We start from the raw sequence: 23,602 nt of genomic DNA, 5'->3' as shown, positions 1-23,602 counted from the left end.
CCTAATGAAATTAATAACATTGTACCTACCTGTAAAATGTGGAGGGAAAAATAGAAATTCCGCAGTTTCTAATAACTATATTATGTATTCGTATATTCCATAAACATTGGAGTTCCCATACAAAGTTTTCAAAACTCGATACTTTTTGGCTCTTGAAAAGTCGTGATTTTAGACTTATGTGTCTCCCTTTCCTTTGGCAATCTATTGTTTTTCATATTTGAGTATATGCATAGATTTTTAATAAAAACTCAATATATCTATACGTATTTGAGTACCTACTAGTACCTAATATTACCACGTTTTTCTTAGCTCGTATTCTTCTTTGTCCGGTGGTTGTTTACTTAGTACAAATCTTGCAATCGATTTTTAACTAACTTCCCGACTAGCTAGACATTTGAAACTTTTATAATATATCAGGACACGATGCCAATGCATTCTTTTAATACGTTTAGCCATCTATATGTAGAATTGAATTCATTTTCAGTCAATTCTGTTTTGTATGAAAAATTATTTTGGAAAAAATCCGTAATCCAATCCACTATTATTGGTTGCTAAGAGGGTGGTCCTAGCAACTAAATTATTAATATATACGTGCGTTACTATGGAAATCACTATGAAATGTCAAAATGACATTTCAGTATTCTATAATATTTATTCAGTACCTATTTCTATCAAGTACAAAAAAAGTATTTATTAATACATATAATTGTCAAGTTTATATGATTTAACAGAAAATTTAAAAACGTGGTAGGTAGGTATATAAAAAGTTCTTTTTATCTTGTAATTATTTATTTATTATGGTGCTTTCACAACGTTTTTGGTGTGGGTGAATTGATAGTTGCAAAAAATATCCTTTTTCCATTGGAAGGTGTGCGACAAATATAATATTTTATATTCGTGAAATGCTCATATTTCGCAACTTATTTTGACCTCATGTTTGGTCATATCTACTTTTATTCATGATTTTTTCAGTTTGTAATTGCACTGATTACTAAAGAAAAATCTTTTTTCGTCTTATCAGAATTTACATGATTTATAGCGAGTGGAATAATATCCCGCAGTGGCACACTGGGTGGTTTTCCCAAAGTTGTAATCCCAGAAATTGGGTCGCTCTTCATAATGGTTTGTGAAGCATTGAGGCATTATGCCTAGTCGGCTAGTCCAGATAAAACATATGTACTTGAACAATGTTTTCCACCCGCGGCGAACTATAAAAATAGATATTTCCATTGGAAATTTTGTGTTTTTAACTGTTTTTATACAATGTATTTTGATATGAACCGAGCATATTGGTAGCACTGCTTAGCACTAGCTTAATTTTTTAATAATTAAGGTCCAATGATGCCACCAGCGTGTAAACCGCACGAAACGCTGCACGTTTGTTGATGTAATAGAGTATAATGCACTGGCGAAGGGTGAAGGTGAGGTCTATGCCAGGGATTCCCAACCCCGTGCCCTAATTATTATGAGGCACCGGCCAATGGAATGCAATGCCACAGATCACACTGACTTTTAGATTGATATAAGTAATTGATATTATATGTTATAACTTTTATATAACGTTTACTTTGTATGTATGAGGCAACCACGACGTGTAGGTATATTTTACAGAATAAAAACAATAATTTTTATATTGTAATTTTATGTTTGTACCCACGATGGCCGCGCGGCTTAAGGCTGTACTTCAGTTGAGGCATGGTCTAAAAAGATCGTGGCTAGGCGATGCGCGGATTGTGCAAATGACGCGTGCCGAACGAAATATAATTTGCGTCTATTTAATGTTTATTGTTATATTACTAATAATAATAGTATATTCATTGACATGTTTTCTTTTTTAAGTAGGTACATACGTAAAGTTTTTTTAGTCATCTCTACACGATTTAAGAATATTTTCATCCGACGCCATGACAAAACAAATTGACGTGCGGACACCTCCACTGTCGGTCTCCAATTGGCGACTAGTGAGAAATTTCGTCGCACTTACTGTTGAAAATTATTTGCCGTTTCACTGAAGTACGTTTATAACGTCGTGGGTCCCTGGCTCGAATCCTAGGTCTGGCAAGTACACATATTATTTTTCAATGTGTGTATGAGTCAGAGTATGGACCGAATAGGTTGAGCAAGTGGCAAAAAACAAAATCTGTTAATTCAAACTTCCACTCTGTGGGGGCCATGGTCCTATTAAGATCAGACATTGTCGAAAGAAGAAGAAAAAGAAAATTATGTTTTATGTATTATTTATTATCTATGTCCAACTATAAATTTACTTTGAAAAAATATGTCGTGCCCGCCGCCCTACCGATATTTTAAAATGTTCTCTAGGGTACAAAAGGTTGGGAACCCCTGCTAAGCAACAATCCTATGTCGTCTATTGAATTAAAACCATATTTATTGCATATAAATAGTTATAGTAGGTTATTCCAAGGTACGTTTTTATAATCTGATGATAAAGTAGCACAATAATTATTATGTATCAATTGATTGATTGTTCTATTTAATTAGGTACTGTACGAAAACATCTTCTTGGCTACGCTTCCAGGCGCTGCTGTTTACTAAATAAGAGGAGGTTATTAGTTTATAATGGAAGTGCGGTTAAAAATGGACGCAGCATGTTAGTTCACAGTTTTAACACGTAGCCAAGAAGATGTTTTCGTACAGTAATTACATACTTCGTGACACAGAATTTTATGTCGGTAGGCACATCCCTGCCATACAGTGGCTAGGTAGGGGTGGAGGTAAGCTGTGAATATCCGACATAAATAGTGCACACCAAACTTTATCAGTCATACGTATTTGTTTTCATTGAACTGAGACTACAACGTGTATATAGATAGTGTTTGTTTTTTTAAGTCCATTAAAGCCTGCCTAATCCAAGCCATGATAGATAATACTAAAACATATTTATTTATCTATAAAATATCTAAAATTATGTCATTAAACCGTACATAGCTTTGGATATTTTAAAGTTATCTCTTATTGTTTAGTTTAGGCAGGGCTTAGTGAATTTAAAAAAACTAACTAACACCATCTGCAATAATATGTACTTATTCTAAATTCAACGAATACAAATAAGATGTATGACTGAAAAAGTGTGCACTATTTTTGTCAGATCGGCCATAGCATACCTAAACTATTAAGGTTTGGCTTAGGCAGGGTTCGATTGAATTTTAAAGACTAACCGGCACCGTCTGCAATTTATATTATTATTGTAATGAAAACATATAAATATGATTGAGAAAGTTTAGTATGCACTATTTATGTCGAATCTTAACAGACTACCTCCACTCCTCGCCACTGCAGTGTAGGGTTTCTTCTGGATTGGGACGTACGAAAGTCAGGCTCTCAGAATCTTTGGCGTGCCCCCCTACCTATCGAAAAGTTTAATTAAAGACAGTGTGACGATCTACATTTGCGTGTTCCAATAATGGTGTTTGTGATAAAATTATGGGTACAGTATATTTTTACCGATTCTTATGTATTTTTGAATGCACTCACTTGAATTATGGAGTTGTCGAATATCGACAAACAATAATCAAAAACTGCGTCACATATTTTAAAATGTTAATTCGCTTGAAGTGAAATAGCTTTATTTATATTTTTTTTACTTTTACTGCAATTTTGTGATGTGTGTTTCTCACTTGGCTGGTCGATTCGCCAAGCCGGGGTCCCCAGACTAGAGCCCTGTCAGCCCCACCTTGTGGGGGCCATGTTGCCAGACTAAACTGATCATATTTAACTAAACTGATTGATTTAAAAGTGAGCGCGCAGTAACTCAGCTCGCTATGATAGTTAACCCTTTCGTAAGTTTTATCTAAGCAAAAAAAAACACCCGTTACTTTGAACGTAAGTGGGTAAAGTTTTTATCTGAAGATCTTTTCTAGCAATATGTAGTATGTAAGCACCAGAACTAATTACAATGTTAGACCGCAATATCGCTCCCGGGAATATTTAAAATTAATTTAGCACATCTTAATTTCATTAAATTTGGCTTCACCACTTCCGTACGTTTTCTTCGTTCCATAATATGAGCATATTTTTATTTTCTTCTACCGTTGTGTTACGTTACAGTCAGAGGTACGTAGATAATTTTATATTAGCTAAAATGACAACAATTTTATTCAAAATTTACTTCTTGGGTGTGACTAATAAAATAGGTACATTTTTTTACCTTTGCTTAGCAACCGTTGTCAGCTGCTTACTTATCTAGTATTATTGATTCACTTGACCTATAGTTTCAGTTGATTGAATGTTAGTGGATGTCTGTTATTCAATCAATAAATCTGAACTATGTTTGATTTTGATTTGTCAAGTCCTTATTTATTTCATGGCTATTTTAGCGTGATGTAATAATTCAATAATATTTATTAAATGTGAATTGCAATATGTCTGCAACGCATGAGAAAAAATATAGTATGTAAATGTGTTTGAGAGAGCGATATAGGGAGAAGGCGTATTAAAAGGGGTAATGTGAGAAAAAATATTTACGTAAATTCTAAATTAGATAGATACCTATGCAGTCGATCTACTTTCACAGTTTATTTTAAACATTCCTTTATCGAATGCCGTTTTTGCGTTGGACATTGGTATATATTATCATTATCAGCCTGAATCTATCCACTCTGTATGAAGGCCTCTCCAAGCTGATTTCACTTCTCTCGTTCATGTGCGTTGCGTTGCCACGTACTTCCGCAGGACTTTATCATTTCATCGATCCAGCGGCCTCTAGGTCTCCCTTCGGACGTTTTGTCCCTCTTGGATAGGTACCACAGGATAACAAAATTTGTCCAGCGATTGTCTCTTCTTCGAGCAATGTGTCCAGCCCATCTCCATTTGAGGCTTTAAATTGAAATGAACTCTATCGCATCGCAAACCCTTGTCTGCTTCCTTATCCACTCATTCCTCTTTTTCACGTTATGCCCAGCATGCACCTCTCCATACCACGTTGTGCTACTCTAAGTTTCTGGATCTCTCTTTTACTTAGGGTTTATGTTTCACACGCATATGTGATAACGGGAAGCACACACTGGATGAACACTTTGCGCTTTAGGCCCGTTTCAGACGGGACACCGGTGTCGCGCTCGATATAATATAGGAGGCCATTGTATTCGAATAAACGGGCCATTGTATTATGTTTATCAACGCCCCAGAGCTAATGAGTCAACGCATAATTTCGCGTTGTAAATTAGAACACAAAACTGGTTGCGGTAATAAAATCAAGTGTATCGGCGGCTTGAGAATGTAGCGGCTGACGGAAAAGTACACCGGACACGCGTTTCTCATTAGCTCTCGGGCGTTCATAAACATAATACAAAGGCCCCTTTATTCGAATACAAAGGCCTCCTTATTATATACGACCGCGACACCGGTGTCCCGTCTGAAACGGGCCTTAGGCACAGTGGAAGGTCACTTTTGAAGACATTATTCAGGCGGCCAAAAGCACTCCAGCGTAGTCAAATATACATCCATCGGTAGACAGTCTTGTTGTCCCGCAAAGAAGATATGAACACGACTTTAGTCTTTGTTACATTTATTTTCAAGCCTGGGTATAAGCCAATTGTGTTTATATTTTGACTTATTAGCGGCACATATTTTGACGACGTGTTGACGTGGGGTGGGGTCTATTTATTTACGAATTGCGGCAGTGTTGACTTATTAATCGACTATAATACGCACATCTACTAATTGTTGATGTTACAACAAAATCTGCTTATCAATCAACCATTAAATCATTATGTACCTTTTCCTATTTCATAAACTTAATCATATTATATTATGTTTATAATACTGTAGTACTTAATGGCATATGTATATTATTTTGTAGTGTACATGTAATTTACAGCTGGGCTTGTTAATCATTTGTAATTGAAGTCATTATTAAAATATTGAGTAATTAGAGATTAAGCAAATTTTCAAATCAACTCTAATTCAAGACGTTCACAACATGACATTTAGAAACAAAGAAATATTATTTAAACAGTATTATATAAAACGTATTACGGTATAAAAGTGTAAATACAAAAAAAAATATTAATTAGATACAAGGAAGTACACCGAATGTGTTACTGCCTTCCCAATTGGCATTACCAATGGCAGGTTAGTTCTGCACCTTGGGAGAACAAACAACGGATGCTCTCGATTTATAAGATAGTTATCAGGGACACAGGTCAATACTACCAAGAATTGCAGAGTTCTCATTTTCACCGCGTATAACTCGGACAAAATACGTGGCCAAATATAAATATCGTATAGAGTTTAAGCTACAGTACGTAAGCATACCTAGGATAAAGCCACAGATAGTATCCATACAACCTCAAGTAAAGGAGTATCACAAAATTTCTTTTGAACTCTCTCCACCATGAGGTCGTATTTCAACTGATGTGGGGTCGAAACAATCGACATACTATCAAGTCGGCTTCTAACTAATTTTTAATACTGTAACTTCTGAAAAGACTCCGGAAGTATCCACGCAAGACGAAGCCCAACATTTGTAGTGCCTTTTTACAAATGAGAGTCATATGACCACTAAATGTCAGTTTACTATCAAACGCAATGCCAAGATCCCTTACAGATAGTACCTATTCGCGAAAGAACTGTGCCATGCATCGAATTCGAAAAAAATAATACTCGCGAGGCTCTATTAAACGATAAAATATTGCATTTATCAATATTGAAATCCAGTTTGTTATGCCTTCCCCAATCTAATATATTATCTAGACGACAATCGTCCAAGGTGACAACCTCCATGAAGAGTTTCAAGTCATCAGCGAATAACAAAAACATAGCATTTTTAAAGATCAATGCTATTTCTTCTAATTATCATTATCATGTATATTATGTTCCTTATTAAAGATACTAATATGATGTGGATATACCCACTCCAATTGACTGTGTGTTTGCTTGTTTCAGGGCGGCTATCCTGCCAAATTGAAGAAGGTGCTGATAGTGACCGCGCCACTGTGGTTCAAAGCGCCCTTCAAGATCTTGCGACTGTTCGTGCGGGAGAAGCTCCGGGAGCGGGTGTTCACGGTGAGCGTGCCTCAGCTGCCGCTGCACCTCCCCAGGAAGGCGCTTCCCGATAGACTCGGAGGACCTCTCCACATCGACCATGCCAACTGGTAAATCATTATTAATTATAAAATATTACCTAATTTTAAATATCGAACCGTTGCTTGGCTTGAATTTCCATTTGACTTATTAGGATTCTGTTAGGATACAATATCTTCAATTTATGTGAACAATGGCCACTCCATTATGCCATTCGAGACGACGCTTGTATTCAATTATCGAACTAATGATTCCTTCAGTCCTCTTTTATTTATTTTATTAGTTTATTTAATTCTATAAACATAAGACATATTAAGCGTAAAAAAACGAGACAATGACCTTTACTTAAGAGCCATCGAAAATAATAACATTAACAATAATTAATATTACCCTATGTAATTCGTTTAAATTGTTCCTATTTTTTTGTCACAGAAATACTTTTACCATTTTTTTTCCGTACCTGTAAATTATTTTCCGTAATTATAAAATTAATATCTACTATCGACAAATAATGATACTTGATGAAATTCGAATTTCAATTCTAATCGATTGAAGTCCTGTACTATTCCATTTTAGTCGTTTTTTGCGACCTGGTTTTCGCCTTTCGGCATCTTCAGGCAGTGACGTCCCTAGACAAAATGCCGCCACATTTTTTTTATACAGTACTTTTTATCGTCCTTCCATGATTCCAATATCTAAGAATTGTGTTGTATGGATACATGACTAACAAAATATAGGTACCTATACTACTAAATCTAACTTAAATGCCATCTCTACTTCAATAAACAATATTGCAAGTCTACGGTTTCAGATAGGTACATTTAAAAATACACCTGACAACTTCCATAACTCGCGAGTGACTGTGAAGAACGTGACGTCCAAGGATAACGGAAGTAAACTAGACATCGCGAACCCGACAAAAAAATAAAATCCTGTTGAAAATTATATAGTACTTATCTAATTAATAGATATATTTTGTTTCCAACCAGTGAGCTGATTGATGATTATTTTAATGGAAAAATATTTCCGTTATTAAGACTATAGGATTATAAAGATATAAGTTTAGGTAGCTTTCTATATAATTATACCTAATGATTCTCCTCGATTTGCCGCCCTTTGAGTAATTGCTGCCCCCAAGCGACGCTCAAACTGCCTACCCCCACGGGACGTCACTGTCTTCAGGCACTATGCACACTCATCAAAGTGCCATCGTAAGCCTTTCAGTGTGCATTTACCTTTTGTTTTTAAAATTACTCTTCAGTACAATTCTTAAATTCATTAGAATTTAGTAATTATAAAAATGCACAATGCAAAACGTGTTTGCAATTTATAACCGGACTTTAGTGAAACACGGTTGGTGAAAGCCGGATTATATAGCTTCCCACCACCAACCGTCATATAAACGTTAAACGCTATAAACGTGTCTGAAAGAAGTGATTTTAAGTGCTCAATCCGTCCCGAGACGGAGCCGCACGGGACTGATGCTGCAACCATGCACCGTAGTGCTTAAAAAGAAGGACGATAATGTGAAGCATTGCTGTTATTATTGAGGTGTGTTTTTGTCAGGTTGCTCCACTGTCAGAAATCGTTGACGAATTGCAATGGAACCGCGGCTGAAGCGATCTCACTCCTGGGACCTGCAGCATTTGGCGCGGACGCGGAAGGCCGCCGGCCGCGGCAACCCCTCGCCAACGGGAGCGCAATGATGACCTCCGACACCGACACAGACCCACCAGAGGACTCTGCCAGCCCCTCCCTCACCGCCTCCTCGCCCCTGCAGCCCAAGGGGGACGCCACCATGCACATCATCTGCTCGCACCCCGACAAGAGAGCCGATGGAAGAAAACACCAGAACAATAACGCCCAAGGAGTCGCTTGCGGAATCGCCGACAAACTCAAGGCCGGCAGCTCCGGCGACGAAGAGGATTTGAAGATATCGCGTGAGTATAATTTAATATTGCCATCAATATTATCTTTTAATGTGCATATACCACCCAATTTTTTTTTAAATTTTGGAAATTACGTACCTATGCATACCTACATGATGTGTGATACTGATTACATAATATAATAGATTTTTTTGGTCTTGTCTTCATCGTTTTTTTTTTTTGAAAAGACTATTGAATTAATAAAATCGATATTTAGTTTCCCTTAGAAGGGCTTTTTTCGTGTTTTCCTTGGTCACTACAGGAAATTTGAATCCTTATTAGGTACGAGGGTGGGTCAATAATTCCTTAGAAAAAGGCATTAAAACAGTTTTTATTTTTGTATTTTTTTTTTATTTCTCAACATAATCTCCTTCGAGCTCAATACACTTGGTTAGACGTTTCTCAATTTTTTTTAAACCGTCAGAAAAATAAATTTTCGGAAGGTCCTCAAAATAAGCATTTGTCCGATCGATGACTTCTTCATTTGAAAAAAAACGTTGTCCACTTAGCCATTTTTTTAAGTTTGGGAAAAGGAAAAAGTCACTGGGGGGCTAAATCTGGCGAATACGGTGGGTGGTCGACCAATTCGAACTTCAATTCTTCAATTTTAGCCATTGATCGTAAACATGTGTGAACACGGGCATTGTCCTGATGAAAGAGGATTTTTTTCCTGTTTAAATGAGGCCGTTTTTCTTCAATTTTGTTTTTTAGCTGGTCCAGTAAAGATGCATAATAATCCCCTGTTATTGTTTTTCCTTTTTCCAAATAGTCAACGAAAATAATTTCACGTGCATCCCAAAATACAGTAGCCATAACCTTACCAGCTGATTTTACGGTTTTCGCCTTCTTTGGACATGGTTTGCCTTCGCAATCCACTGCTTTGACTGTTCTTTCGTCTCGGGAGTATAGTGGTGTATCCATGTTTCATCTACAGTCACAAAGCGATGAAAAAATTCATCCGGATTGCGTTGCATGAGCGACAACAGGGCTTTAGAGGCCACCACCCTATTGCGTTTATTGTCGACTGTGAGCAAACGCGGCACCCATCTTGCAGAAATATTTTTCATGCCCAATTTGTCATGTAAAATAGAAATGACGCTACCTTTTGAGATCCCTGTAACCTCAATTATCTCACTCAACTTTAATCTTCGGTCACTTAACACCATTTCGTGGATTTTATTGATCATTTCTGGTGTAGTCACCTCTACAGGACGTCCTGAGCGTGGTTCATCCTTTGTTGATGTACGACCACGTTTAAATTCATTTAACCAGTTATAAATAGTTGCAAGTGAAGGAGCAGATATGCCGTGAACTAAATCCAACTCATTTTTTATTTCCTTTGCTGTTAACCCTTTTATATTAAAATGTTTAATAACAGCTCTAAACTCAATTTTCTCCATTTTTCATTTTTCCATTTTCCACAAGCATTTTTTTTTAAATGTACGAGAAACACACAACAACCCGACCAATCTGATTGAAACTTCGCAGCATACTGAATCGGTAGTGCCGCTGCATGAAAACAAACCGCTTACAGTACTAGTCGCGCCACCTGTCGGCTTTTCTAAGGACTTATTGACCCACCCTCGTACCTACTAATATTATATAGCTATATCAAATACTTGAATCGTATTGATTTTAAGAATCAAACACCCTAGTGCACAATAGGACTTTAAAAAAAAATACGAAAATGTCAAAAGTCAAAACCGGTAATGTGTGTGTGAAGAGAGAAAGGAGACACTCTTGCTCTTGATTCAAATGTACATTTGAAATGATTTAACTGGGAATAGAACTCAATATCTTTCATATATTATGTTTCTTCTTGTTTTTAACACATGAATTATTTCTGATATAGCCTTCTACAAGATACAGCTCCTCATACCTATCAGTACATCTGCAACAATATGCAGAATATAACATTATTCTTGTCTTGGGATGTTTATTAGTATAACTCCGTTCAATATAATCTATGTGAGGTACTTACTATAAAAATTACTTATAAATAATGCAGAGTTGTTGGCGTTTAGCAGCCATTCTAACAAGAATAATATGAAGAAACATGTCAAATGTTCTTTCTCTCTTCCACTTAACTCGTCGAAATTGGATTCTTAGGCTGCATTTGGAATCAAATAAGACCTGCGTCGATGCACTTCAACTACAATGCCATGTGTCTGTAGAATTAGGTTTTGCTATCCTGTAAAATTGTATTTTTGAACGTAGATTTGGTGTATCCATCTAGTGGGGTTTCTTTCATATTCTCTCCGACACTTGAACTACTCCACTTATGGTACGAGGGTGGGTCAATAAGTCCTTAGAAAAGCCGACAGGTGGCGCGAATTGTACTGTAAGCGGTTTGTTTTCATGCAGCGGCACTACCGATTCAGTATGCTGCGAAGTTTCAATCAGATCGGTCGGGTTGTTGTGTGTTTCTCGTACATTTAAAAAAAAAAATTGCTTGTAGAAAATGGAAAAATGGAAAAATGGAAAATGGAGAAAATTGAGTTTAGAGCTGTTATTAAACATTTTAATATAAAAGGGTTAACAGCAAAGAAAATAAAAAATGAGTTGGATTTAGTTCACGGCATATCTGCTCCTTCACTTGCAACTATTTATAACTGGTTAAATGAATTTCAACGTGGTCGTACATCAACAAAGGATGAACCACGCTCAGGACGTCCTGTAGAGGTGACCACACCAGAAATGATCAATAAAATCCACGATATGGTGTTAAGTGACCAAAGATTAAAGTTGAGTGAGATAATTGAGGTTACAGGGATCTCAAAAGGTAGCGTCTTTTTTATTTTACATGACAAATTGGGCATGAAAAATATTTCTGCATGATGGGTGCCGCGTTTGCTCACAGTCGACAATAAACGCAATAGGGTGGTGGCCTCTAAAGCCCTGTTGTCGCTCATGCAACGCAATCCGGATGAATTTTTTCGTCGCTTTGTGACTGTAGATGAAACATAGATACACCACTATACTCCCGAGACGAAAGAACAGTCAAAGCAGTGGATTGCGAAGGCAAACCATGTCCAAAGAAGGCGAAAACCGTAAAATCAGCTGGTAAGGTTATGGCTACAGTATTTTGGGATGCACGTGAAATTATTTTCGTTGACTATTTGGAAAAAAGAAAAACAATAACAGGGGATTATTATGCATCTTTATTGGACCAGCTTAAAAACAAAATTGAAGAAAAACGGCCTCATTTAAACAGGAAAAAAATCTTCTTTCATCAGGACAATGCCCGTGTTCATACATGTTTACGATCAATGGCTAAAATTGAAGAATTGAAGTTCGAATTGGTCGACCACTCACCGTATTCGCCAGATTTAGCCCCCAGTGACTTTTTCCTTTTCCCAAACTTAAAAAAATGGCTAAGTGGACAACGTTTTTTTTTCAAATGAAGAAGTCATCGATCGGACAAATGCTTATTTTGAGGACCTTCCGAAAACTTATTTTTCTGACGGTTTAAAAAATATTGAGAAACGTCTAACCAGGTGTATTGAGCTCCAAGGAGATTATGTTGAGAAATAAAAAAAAATACAAAAATAAAAACTGTTTTAATGCTTTTTTCTAAGGAATTATTGACCCACCCTCGTATATCCACGGTGAGTGATAAAATAATGATCGATGTGTTTTGTAGCGGGCGGCGGCCAAACGGCTTGGGGCTCAGACGCATCTTCGCAGTGCGGCTCGGCCAGCTCAGGCTTTTCGGACGACGACAGCCTGGCCACGGGTAGCGCAGGGGGAGGGGGTGGCGCGGGGGGCAAGGGCAGTGCGGGCACCCCCGCCGCCCTGCTGGCCCGCGTGCGCCTGCTCGGCAGAAGGGGGCTTCTGCAGGAGTACGGCGAGATTAAGGCGCCTCCCCCTGACGGCACCTTTACCTATACTAAGTGAGTGATGTTTTATTTTTGTTTTAATTACTTTTTATTCATGATTGAGTATAAAAACACGCAAAAAGAAAAATTAATATCATGTGAATTGAAACTTAGGCATTTGTTTACAGCCACCATCCTTGTTTTAATTTTTTAATACCTATTTCTGCATTGTACATATTTGTTATTGTTCATCTATATATCTTGGCAATGCACACAGATGCTCTGTTGAATAGACTGTATCACATTTTCACTCAGCATCTGGTCACATTAATATCCTATTTAATATTTAAACTACATGGATTTAGCAATCTCATAATTTAAAACACAAAAAATAATTATTACTAAATTTATCGAATTGACTCTTTAAATAATGAAGTATACTTAAAGTGAATCTGCAGTGCAATTTCTCTTTCATTTATTTAGGTTCTGTCGAGTAGAGAAGATTTTCTTTCAACGTCATTGAAATAATACATAAGTTTCAAAAATGTAGCATACTTTCTATTGAAAATACATCATTTAGAAAACCATCAGACAATCCAGATAAAATCTTGGACGGAGTGGGATTTGAACATCTTTGATTTGCTAGGCAAGTGCTCGTAGCCAATTAAGATAATGACCATTTACTGTTAATACTCAGTCTTATACTTCTACTAGTAGTAATGTATTTCATCCTGTCATATTCTAGCATAAGAGTATAGGCATAGGGTAAATACAAGGTCACACCATTTGCCTCGATCAATAATTATTGTCATGTGTCACACTTTCTGCTGTGTGCGATGTGCAGACTTCTGTACAGAATGAGGACAACAGAATCTGTGTTTTTAACACGGTTGTATCAGTGCACCCATAAGATACTTTACGTTGTGTTCCTTTCACTTATTTTTTTGTGTTTTACGTTGTCCCAGATTGAAAAACAACCTGCCCAAAAATCGGTACAATGACGTGTTGTGCTACGACCATTCCCGAGTTCTCCTCTCGCAGATTGATGAGAACGACCCCTGCTCGGATTATATCAACGCCAATTACGTTGATGGATACAAACAGAAAAATGCCTTCATATCAACACAAGGTGAGTGGAACTAACCATGTTTTTTATCTACAAAATCCAAACCAAATCAGCAGTTTTTATCATATTTATGCGCTGGGACAAATATTCATTGAAATGTCCTTTACAAGTGTTACCGTTTTTCTATTTATATAATTGTAAATCTTTTGATTTATACGACGCACATTGAAAAAATTTGATCCAGTTGCAAGATTTGAACCCGTTAACTTTACTCCTATTGTCAAACCCCCAAATTGTCCCATCTCCTGTCTCCTCTGGGGGGTCTAAAGAGGCCGGAACCATTTTCGAGCGGACTCAGTAATATGAACAGTGGTCGATTACGAGACAGACCAATTTTTGACACTATAATCTTTCCATATTTTGTCCATACACCATTGACAAAATATCCGGCAACGTTGCTTTTCTACCTCGCCGTTGCGGTGTGAGCTTGCATGCAGAGGAAGGGGTATGCTTCTCGCCTGCAGCATGGTTGGTAAGCGCGAGAGATATTTTTTTTAGCGCAGAATGCTTTATGCACGCTAACCATAAAGACTTGTGTCACTCTCGCCCTCTGCAAAAGTAGATATAAAATTGTATAAAAATGTAAATTCTTCACCAGTATTATTTTAAATAAATCTTGCCGTTTTCGAAAACCATCGTCTGAGGTGTTTATTTTGATTACTTCTAAAGTCCCAAACAACAGACGAAGCCCTTAACCGACTTACTGAGCGAAAAGGAGAATGCATCTTCTCTCTCGCGCATTTGACAGGAGATAATGAAAATTAATTTTTTAAAAAAACTTTGACCTTGACAATATTGTGATTAATTACAGGTCCGCTGACCAACACTTTCGGCGACTTCTGGCGGATGGTGTGGGAACAGCACAGCCTTGTTATCGTCATGACGACCAACACGATCGAGCAGGGCCGGCAAAAGTGCGGACAATATTGGTCCCCGGGATCTGGCACGCAGTGTCGTCACGGGCCCTTCAACATCCTCACTGAGACAGTCGAGTCCAACCCTGATTATGTCGTATCCGAGCTTGTAATCACAAACTTTGAGGTATTAAATAATTTTAATTAACTACACACATGTGTAATTTACTATATATTTTAGTATTATGAATGCGTAAATATTTATAGTCTTTCAACTTTTATTTTTTCGCTGTAACCTGAGAAAAGAAACTCCTATGGTTAACTTTATCAAGTTAATCATCAAATACTATCAATATTTTAACACTTGACCAAACAAAATACCTATTTATTTCAAAATTTATTAATTATTAATTTTACACTTATCATAAATTGACGAAAGACTTTTTTTCCCCATGTCTGATCCTAAGATCTTATAGGCCTCCACAAAAAGTGGAGGATATATTATGTACCAACAGATTTTTGTTTTTATGAGAAATGGACCTAAGACACTTCGCGAGTGGAGAACTACAAGGTTCTAAGTGTTTGTCCTTGGAGAAACAAAAGTAACAATGAGGCAGCTTAGAATACTACTTCATTGTTGGGTTTGTTTTTTCAAGGACGAACACTTAGAACCTTGTAGTATTCGGCTCGCGACTTGCTCAACCTATTAGGACCATACTCTGGTCCAAACACACATTGACAAACAATATGTGAATTTGTTACTCCTGGGATTCGCACCTGACGTGGTAATTGCTTGCCCATCATGGGCGATGACGACCACAGATATACTAATACTAGTAAAAACTTTGTATTGCTAAACATGACATTAATTCCAGAAACATTATCATTGAATTCACAACTCGCGAGTGGAGATCTACAAGGTTCTAAGTGTTTGTCCTTGATGAAACAAAAGTAACAATGTGGCAGCTTAGAATACTACTTCATTGTTGGGTTTGTTTTCTCAAGGACGAATACTTAGAACCTTGTAGTATTAGGCTCGCGAACTGTAGAAAATTTTATATTCGTCTAGTTGGCAACAGTGAATACATTTGTTTATAAAATGCCAATGGCAGTTTACTGAAAACTCTTGCTTTGGTTAATAACATAATGTTGTAAGAAGTTTTTATCTTAGTACAGCAATGACAAATAAATATCTAAGTACAAATGGAAAGCTGGTCACAGATGAACTTGTAATGTGAATTGACCCACAGTTAATTTGGTGATTATACATGGTAAGCATTTTGCCAGCTTTACTTTCATCAATGGGTTGGGCACAGATATTGGATGCCCAGTTTTTGCCGTACTGTTGTTATTGTATATCCAAATAGAGTATTTGAGTAAAATTGTCCTATTCAAATACATAATAATATATTATATAGATTTTCAAACAATTCGATTTTTTCATAGATGGTTTTTCTTCAACGTCTTTGATTTTTACAGACGGATGAATCCCGCTCAGTATCCCACTGGCAGTTTGTTAGATGGCCAGACTACGGAGTTCCGGGCAGCGCGGGAGCCGTGCTGCACTTCCTGGCGGGCGTGAGAGCAAGACAGGCTCGAGGGCTGCGCTCCCTCGGTGACCGATGGGCTGGACACTCTCGAGGTCCGCCCATCGTTGTTCATTGCTCTGCCGGCATCGGTAGAACAGGTAAAATTTGTCTTACTTAAGTGAGGGTCGGGCTACGGCCAGATAAAAGGCTCCCCTAGCTCCTTCCAATTCTCTCAGTTTATATATCTTTACCTAATTTTAATTTTGATATTTTATGGAAAAAAAGTTTGTTGGTATAATTATTGTTGAAATTTCAAAGAGTAATATATTACAAGACAATATTATTGCAGATGGTAACTGTTTTATGTGATTTGTTTTGTGAAGCAACAATTTTATCCTTTCTTATTTTGCCGTCATGTAGTAAAAACTTATTAAAAAATTACTTCATTCCAGGCACTTTCTGTACCCTGGATATCTGCATATCACGGCTGGAGGAGACGGGGCTGGTGGATGTGCGGGGCACGGTGGAGAAGATCCGCTCGCAGCGAGCCTACTCCATCCAGATGCCCGATCAGTACATCTTCTGCCACCTGGCACTCATCGAGTACGCCCTCACTCAGGGCTACCTGCCCTCTGCCGACCTCACCGGATTCAACGAGGACAACGACGATGACTCCGACTAGAGCCTCTCCCGCTCTCGCCATAAAAATTAATATAACCAACGTTATTTAATACCTTGTGTAATCGGCTCTCTTAGTAAATTTAGATTCTGTCCATGTAATTTAAAACAATAAATTAATTAATAAATTATTATCTTTAAAAAATCTTTCGGTTCGTTTTCGTAATACTTTTCAAAATCGTGTCACGGGGATCAAAATATGTCAATATTATTTGAATTTACAAATCAATCTTCGTATAACAAAATAAACTACAGTCATAGATAGCAATTACAATTACCAATCGGATGTTACAACAGTGGTAAAGACTGCCTGTTAAATGGAGGTAATCACTTATAACACACCTGGACAATGATCTATGTGTTACAATATAATAATTGCAGTTTAAAATAACTATTCTATTATATACGGCTTTACGTTTATCTTCATACAAATATTAGTTTCAGTTACGGTCACAATAATTTCATAGTATTTAAAGGTGTCGCTAGTTTCTCACATTGTAATTTCATTGCTCACAGATGGAATAGTAAATCGGTACGAGTTCTTGCCACTGTTATATAATAATTGACGATGGACCAGATTGTACTATTCATACTATAAATGTTCACGCGATATAAGAATTATGATAGGGCTTCGAATGAACATACATCATTAAAAATAATATCTCGTGTTCAACGTCTATTTATTGCATCTGCTATCAAATCTATGTGCAGAGTAGGGATTGCAATACCGGTATTCCAGTATTTTTCAATACCGAAATACCGGTTTTAAAAACCAGACAATACCAAGATATTCGGTATTAAAAGTGGAAAGAAAATGTATTAATCTACTAAAGATTAGCTTATAAAATAATGAAAAAATATAATTTTGTGGAAACAGTGAGCAACATTGTATTTAGTTTTACTTATTACGGGATAAAAGTAAAGAAATTGCAAGTTATCAGTGGGACACAATATACCTACACGACAAAGAACAACTTTATAATATAAAGTTATTGAAAGATCATTCGAAGAAGAAAGTACCAATAGTTCAACTACAAGGTATTTGTAAACATCGGTATCTCTACCGTATCTTACCTTTACATAGTTTTAAAGGTTTAAATAATTATATGTAGGTACCTATTTAGATAATTTTGCTAAATTTTGATAATTTTTTTCATATATTTCACGAATACCGGTATTCAATAAGAAATACCGGTATTGATATTTTCATTCGGTATTGCAATCCCTAGTGCAGAGGATAGTCGTTTTTAATAATTTCGCAAATGACTTATGAATTGTCTTTTTATTATACGTGATAGTAAAAATATGAATAAAATCTTGTTTTGACTCGTGACATGAGTTTTTTTTTTTTTTAATATATGTGAAAATAACTAAAATAAACTTCCATAAGTAATGAAGGCTGTCGTGCGGCGTTGTTGTTATTTGATGAATATTTGAATGATTTCCGGTTTCTTGCACAATGGAATCGTGAATACATACAATAAATGATAATGAAAATGGTGTGTTACACAGTGAAGTGCGTTATTGTAGCGTACGGAACAAACGTTATAGTAAAATTTCCTCAAACGTGAATCTGGCCGGATGATTTAAATCAGCCGTCGGTAATTGTTTGGTTTTTTGTCTAATAATAATAAACTGATTACTGACTGCATAAATGTGTAGGGTTGGAATAAGGACATTTTTATACATGAGCCTACTGTTTAAGATATTTTTAAAGTTAGTAAAATGTGGTTTTATATCAGATAATAATATTATGTGGATATAATACGACTGCACTGTGTTTTGTGTAAAAATAATCTCTTATGATTAAAAATATTCATGGGTAACGAATCGCTACTTCAGTTGAACAAGGTTGTATGTTACATTTGTGTATATGCTTCGAAGGCTACGCGCGACTGTCGCTAGGTAGATGTATGCGGTATTCACAAGCAGGATTGGATCTCAGTTCTCGGAAGGTTTATTCGGCACACCACACGAGTTTTGATGTGAGAGCCGGCTTAAGTATATCACATCAAATTGCACATATTTTATTATTCTTGAAGTTTATTCTGTACTATTGAGAGCAAATTTGTGATGTGTATTTATCTCACTTGGATGGTCAACCCACCACGCCGGGCCCCCTTTCTGATGTTTTATTTCTATGTCAACATTTTACGCTTAAGACACAATCTGAGATCACTTTTTCTCGTCATACATGCCACCGCCAACCGAAGAAGTAAAAATGTAGCATACAACGTTGTAACGTTGAAGCAGCAAAGTATAACCAAACTACCGGTCAAGTACTCTGATAGTCTGATAAATTAATTCGCCCCTAATACTATTTGAAAGTATGATAATAATATTGTATAATGTTACTTGTCACCTTGTTTTCCCGGGCTGGAATATATTTTTGTAAGCGTCGTATTTATTCAAAGCGTTAAAAACAAACGGCTGATATTGTTAAATACTTTCTAATATTTCGCCGAACCAACGGCAGTGTTTAGAGAATTAACAATTAACGATAGGCGATATATGATATATTACGTTAATGAAACTATTAATCACCTGTCTGAAGAATAATCCAATAGTTAATTATATAATCACATTTCTGTGTCATCTACTCAGTGTTTTACGGACAATAAAGTAGTCTGTTTGCGACAGTAGTGATTGGTTCTTTCAATCGGAGTGCCCTCGAATAGAGGCAGTCAGTGCTTTATTATACCGAAAAGTGAAACACATGTAAAAAAAATTACTCTGTGAAATAATCCGATGAATTTTTTTGTCGTCTTTGTAAACCTTGTATTTCCAGATTATTAAATATTAAAACATTCATTATTAACAATTGCAAGTTGTAGATTTGATCGTTATTATTTTTGTTTTAATATTAAAATACTGAAGCATTGTATTTATTTGATGAACTGTTTCTAACCAAACGTCAAATTGCAATCAATAAACGGATTTATAAGGTTTTATAATCAAGCAAATGTTTACATGAATTTATCTGTACTTGATAGGAATACTACCATTCACATGGAATGACTTAATGAAGCCTGTGTTTTCTTACTGAACATTGGACATATTGTGTACAGATATTTTCAATGCTATAAACTCACCCCGAGTGTTAATTTTCTTAATCCTTACTCCTCTCATGTCCATTGGTATATGATAAAATAGGAAGCATAGGAAACTAAAGGACAAGTGTTGCCCGTTACTGTTTTTTGGTAAATACTATTTGTCAAGAATTTAACACTATGTATGTGAAACAGATTGACACTTTTTCACTTGGTCACTCGAGCATGTGCGCCATTAATATGAATTAATGAATAATGGTCCTTGTGTCAGTTAAGACACTATTACTGAAATATAATTTGTGAAATGAAATCGTTTGCCCCGGACAAGTGAAATCTATATCAACTTTGGTTTTCCCTTGTGAGTTTAATATCACTGATCTACCAGTGTAAGTTGTCCGCTGAGTGAGGGCGCTACTTGCTAACATTTGGCATCCAACTTCTTTCCCTTTGATAATATCAGATGCTCAGAGAAGCATATATCCATGTAATATAACCACTTTCAAGATTACCCGTCATTTAATAGTAAAAATTCCATGAGGATTAATATAAAATTGGTCTTAATTGATATATTTTCAAGCTAGTCTCAAAGCTTAAGGCAATTTAAAGATTGTTCCATTTTCTTTGGACTGATGCATATTACCGTGTCGACCCTACACTGTGTAGATCGCTCTTGTAGTATTGCGGTCTGATCAAAGTTTGGCCCAACAAATTCTATGTGGGTGGGTAGTGAAAGTGGATTTTCATTCTCATTTTCATTTCACTCGGACTTGGCAAATTCACATGTTGTTTTGCAAGATGTGTTTGGACCTTTTGTTGAGCGAGTGGCCAATATACATTTATCGTAAATACAAAAATCTGTTAGCTCAACCTTCACTCTGTGTAGGCCCGTATGATCCTGTTAGGATCAAACATGGTGTAAGTACACTTTTGAAACTGATTGAAAAATTATTTGTTTTTTTTTTGTATTGATGGCGTATAGAGTAAATTGCTAAATTATTAATCAAATAATTGTCTTTTTAAGTGTAAAAAATATTAATATATAATATAAAATGTTTGGCCTGCTAAGACTGATTCTCCCTTTTCACTTATTATATCAAAAGTTCTTTAGGGTTAACTTGTTTAAAAACTTAGGCAAAAATCCACATTGATGTACGATAATAAATTATTAATATATATATTAACCGTAATGTTAAATAATCAAGTATGTATCTTTACATTCAAGGTATCCATTGAAGTCATATTATATTAAATTTAATGAAATTGAATGTATTAATAATATTATGTAACTATATTCTTTAAACAGAAATGTTCAAGTAAATAGTAACAATGTTATGTTATCTATCATCGAGAATCAAAAACTGTTCAATACGGTTTTAGTGAAAAGTGAGTTTTCGAGGCCTTCTTTGCCGCCTCAACACTCTGCCCGGTCATCCACTCTTCTCCAATTGATCACTCACAAGGTCTACAACGTCTTCGGAATGTGTTTTGATTCTTGGCGATACATATAAAACTCTGACATTGAGAGTTTCTGCGTTTTATGTCAGTACATGGATTCGGTATTAGAAACCACACATATACTTAACTGTGTCCGCGCATTTTTAGTATGCACTGCTTGTTCATGGCGAAATATTGAGACAATCAAACAATTATTGAAGATTTTGTATACATGGTGCGTTATGAAACTTTTTGAAAATAAATTTTAACATGTCATATTTCCACGGGAGTTATATTGACACTCCGAATACTGAGATGATGAAAGATGAAGGTACTTCTAGATTCTAGAATATACATTTTTTATCCCATTATTCTCTCAAAAATCCACCCTTCATTCTCAACCTTTTCTGTTACCCATGATGATGGAAGCTCTTTTGATATGTTCATGAATTTGATAGGTACTTTATTCAACAGAATTACCGATCGATATATTATGATTGTTAAATCTCTTGAAATTTGATACAATTTAAATGTTTTATTAAATTTACTTCAACCATTTAAGTTACTCGTAGTAATGACACGCTGACGTCTTTTGGTTTATTTTCAAAAATGGATTCATGCTAAATAATTACTAAATTCACTGAGTTCGACCCCGACATATAGAGATGACACTTGTATAGAGACCTTTGCCCCCCTGATCTTAACGTGGTACAAATCATGCACCACAAGAGCCGTTGGTGTATACACAATAATAAATTATCGCTTTATATGCGACCTGTCAGATATTGACTGCTTCCAGTAATGTCAACTGATGGCAAACGATCAGTATATAAATATTAGAATACTAAGCACTCTGAAGTCGGGCTCAGTGACTGAATTTCTTAAAATAAGCTTGGTAATTGGCTTTTCAATGTCATTAAAAAACATTATTCAATAAATTCATATTGTCTGAATACTTGTGTTGGTTTTTATGTCATACTTTTTCATTTTCCCATTAATGTTGCCAATGTAAATTAAAAATAACTTAATTTTCGATTTTTAGTTTGAATATAAAGTGCACAATGAGTTGATTTATTTAAATAACAATATCAATCATTATACATACCATTCCAACTATAGAAAATTTTAAATATTCATATTATATTACTTCTAAACAATTAAATATGTATTTATTTACACACAATATTTATACTAAAATGAATCCTGTGTTGGGATTAATCAAAATAAAATTTACAGTGGAAATATTTATAAAATTATTGTTCTAAAGACAACAATCAAAATGGCTGAGACAGAACAGCTGATGCTGTCTGTGCAGATAAATAACTTTGACACCGCTTACAATATGAACTGTTATATTGTTTGTAATATAATATTATTTATAAACATGTCTACGGTTTCTAATGTATAATTACCTAATTAATTGTGCGACCAAATCTATACTTCCATAGATCATACATCAATTCTACAAAGCTGAAACTATTTGTATAAAAGAAGGTCTTTTTATAAGTTGTGTAGCAGTTGTAAACAACAAGTGGCCTGTGGAGTACGAACAAATTATTCCCAACACTATTGTTACATATTTAATTTACAAGGTTTGTTTAATATTTTTTTTTATATTTACCTAACACTGCTTACATTTTGATAGTCTGAAGCTAAAGGAATTACTAAATGAAAGTATTACAGAAATAATGTTTGTGTACACACTGATGGAATATCTATGGGAATTAACATTATTTCTTTATAGATCCATATAAATCAAGCTAAAGTTATTTTCCATCTAGCAGTGGCAAAGGGTGGAGGTAGGCTGTTAATATTTGTCATAAATAGTGCATACTTAACTTTGTCAGTCATACCTACTGATTTGTTTTCGTTGAACTAATAATACTATTTGCAAATGGTGCTGGGTAGTTTTTTACTGAATTAAATCCTGCCTACACCAAACCATAATAGTTTATGTATAGTATTGGCGATTCGACAAAAATACTGCACACTTTTTCAGTCTGCAAGGCGCTAGCCTTCCGTCACGGAGTTCTGGGTTCGATTCCCAGTGAGGTCAAATTATATTTACATAATTTAATATGTAAATTCCTCAAGCCTGGGAGTTTTACCACTATTGGGTTTCACTCATGGGGTTTAATAAA

The 23,602-nt window shown here is 35.7% G+C and overlaps 1 protein-coding gene across 2 annotated transcripts in view; it reads left to right on the top strand.

Annotated features, from left to right (window-relative positions):
• Nucleotides 1-19,181, top strand: part of Ptpmeg2 (Protein tyrosine phosphatase Meg2) — a 339,596-nt gene extending 320,415 nt beyond the window's left edge. For both annotated transcript variants that reach the window (XM_085946126.1, XM_085946127.1), the window contains 7 exons: nt 6,907-7,115; nt 8,611-8,984; nt 12,616-12,865; nt 13,756-13,919; nt 14,728-14,957; nt 16,250-16,457; nt 16,752-19,181. In XM_085946126.1, the coding sequence (XP_085802252.1) occupies nt 6,907-7,115; nt 8,611-8,984; nt 12,616-12,865; nt 13,756-13,919; nt 14,728-14,957; nt 16,250-16,457; nt 16,752-16,981 (1,665 nt within the window). In that variant the 3' untranslated portion in view covers nt 16,982-19,181. The remainder of the gene's footprint in view (nt 1-6,906; nt 7,116-8,610; nt 8,985-12,615; nt 12,866-13,755; nt 13,920-14,727; nt 14,958-16,249; nt 16,458-16,751) is intronic.
• Nucleotides 19,182-23,602: the final 4,421 nt, after the last annotated feature.

Source organism: Rhyacophila brunnea, unplaced genomic scaffold (assembly GCF_057557595.1).
Source record: "Rhyacophila brunnea isolate RB1 unplaced genomic scaffold, BYU_Rbru_1.0 scaffold_19, whole genome shotgun sequence".
Taxonomy (NCBI): Eukaryota; Metazoa; Arthropoda; class Insecta; order Trichoptera; family Rhyacophilidae; genus Rhyacophila; species Rhyacophila brunnea.
Note: the sequence above shows the minus strand (reverse complement) of the source record. Positions and strands in the feature narration are given on the sequence as shown.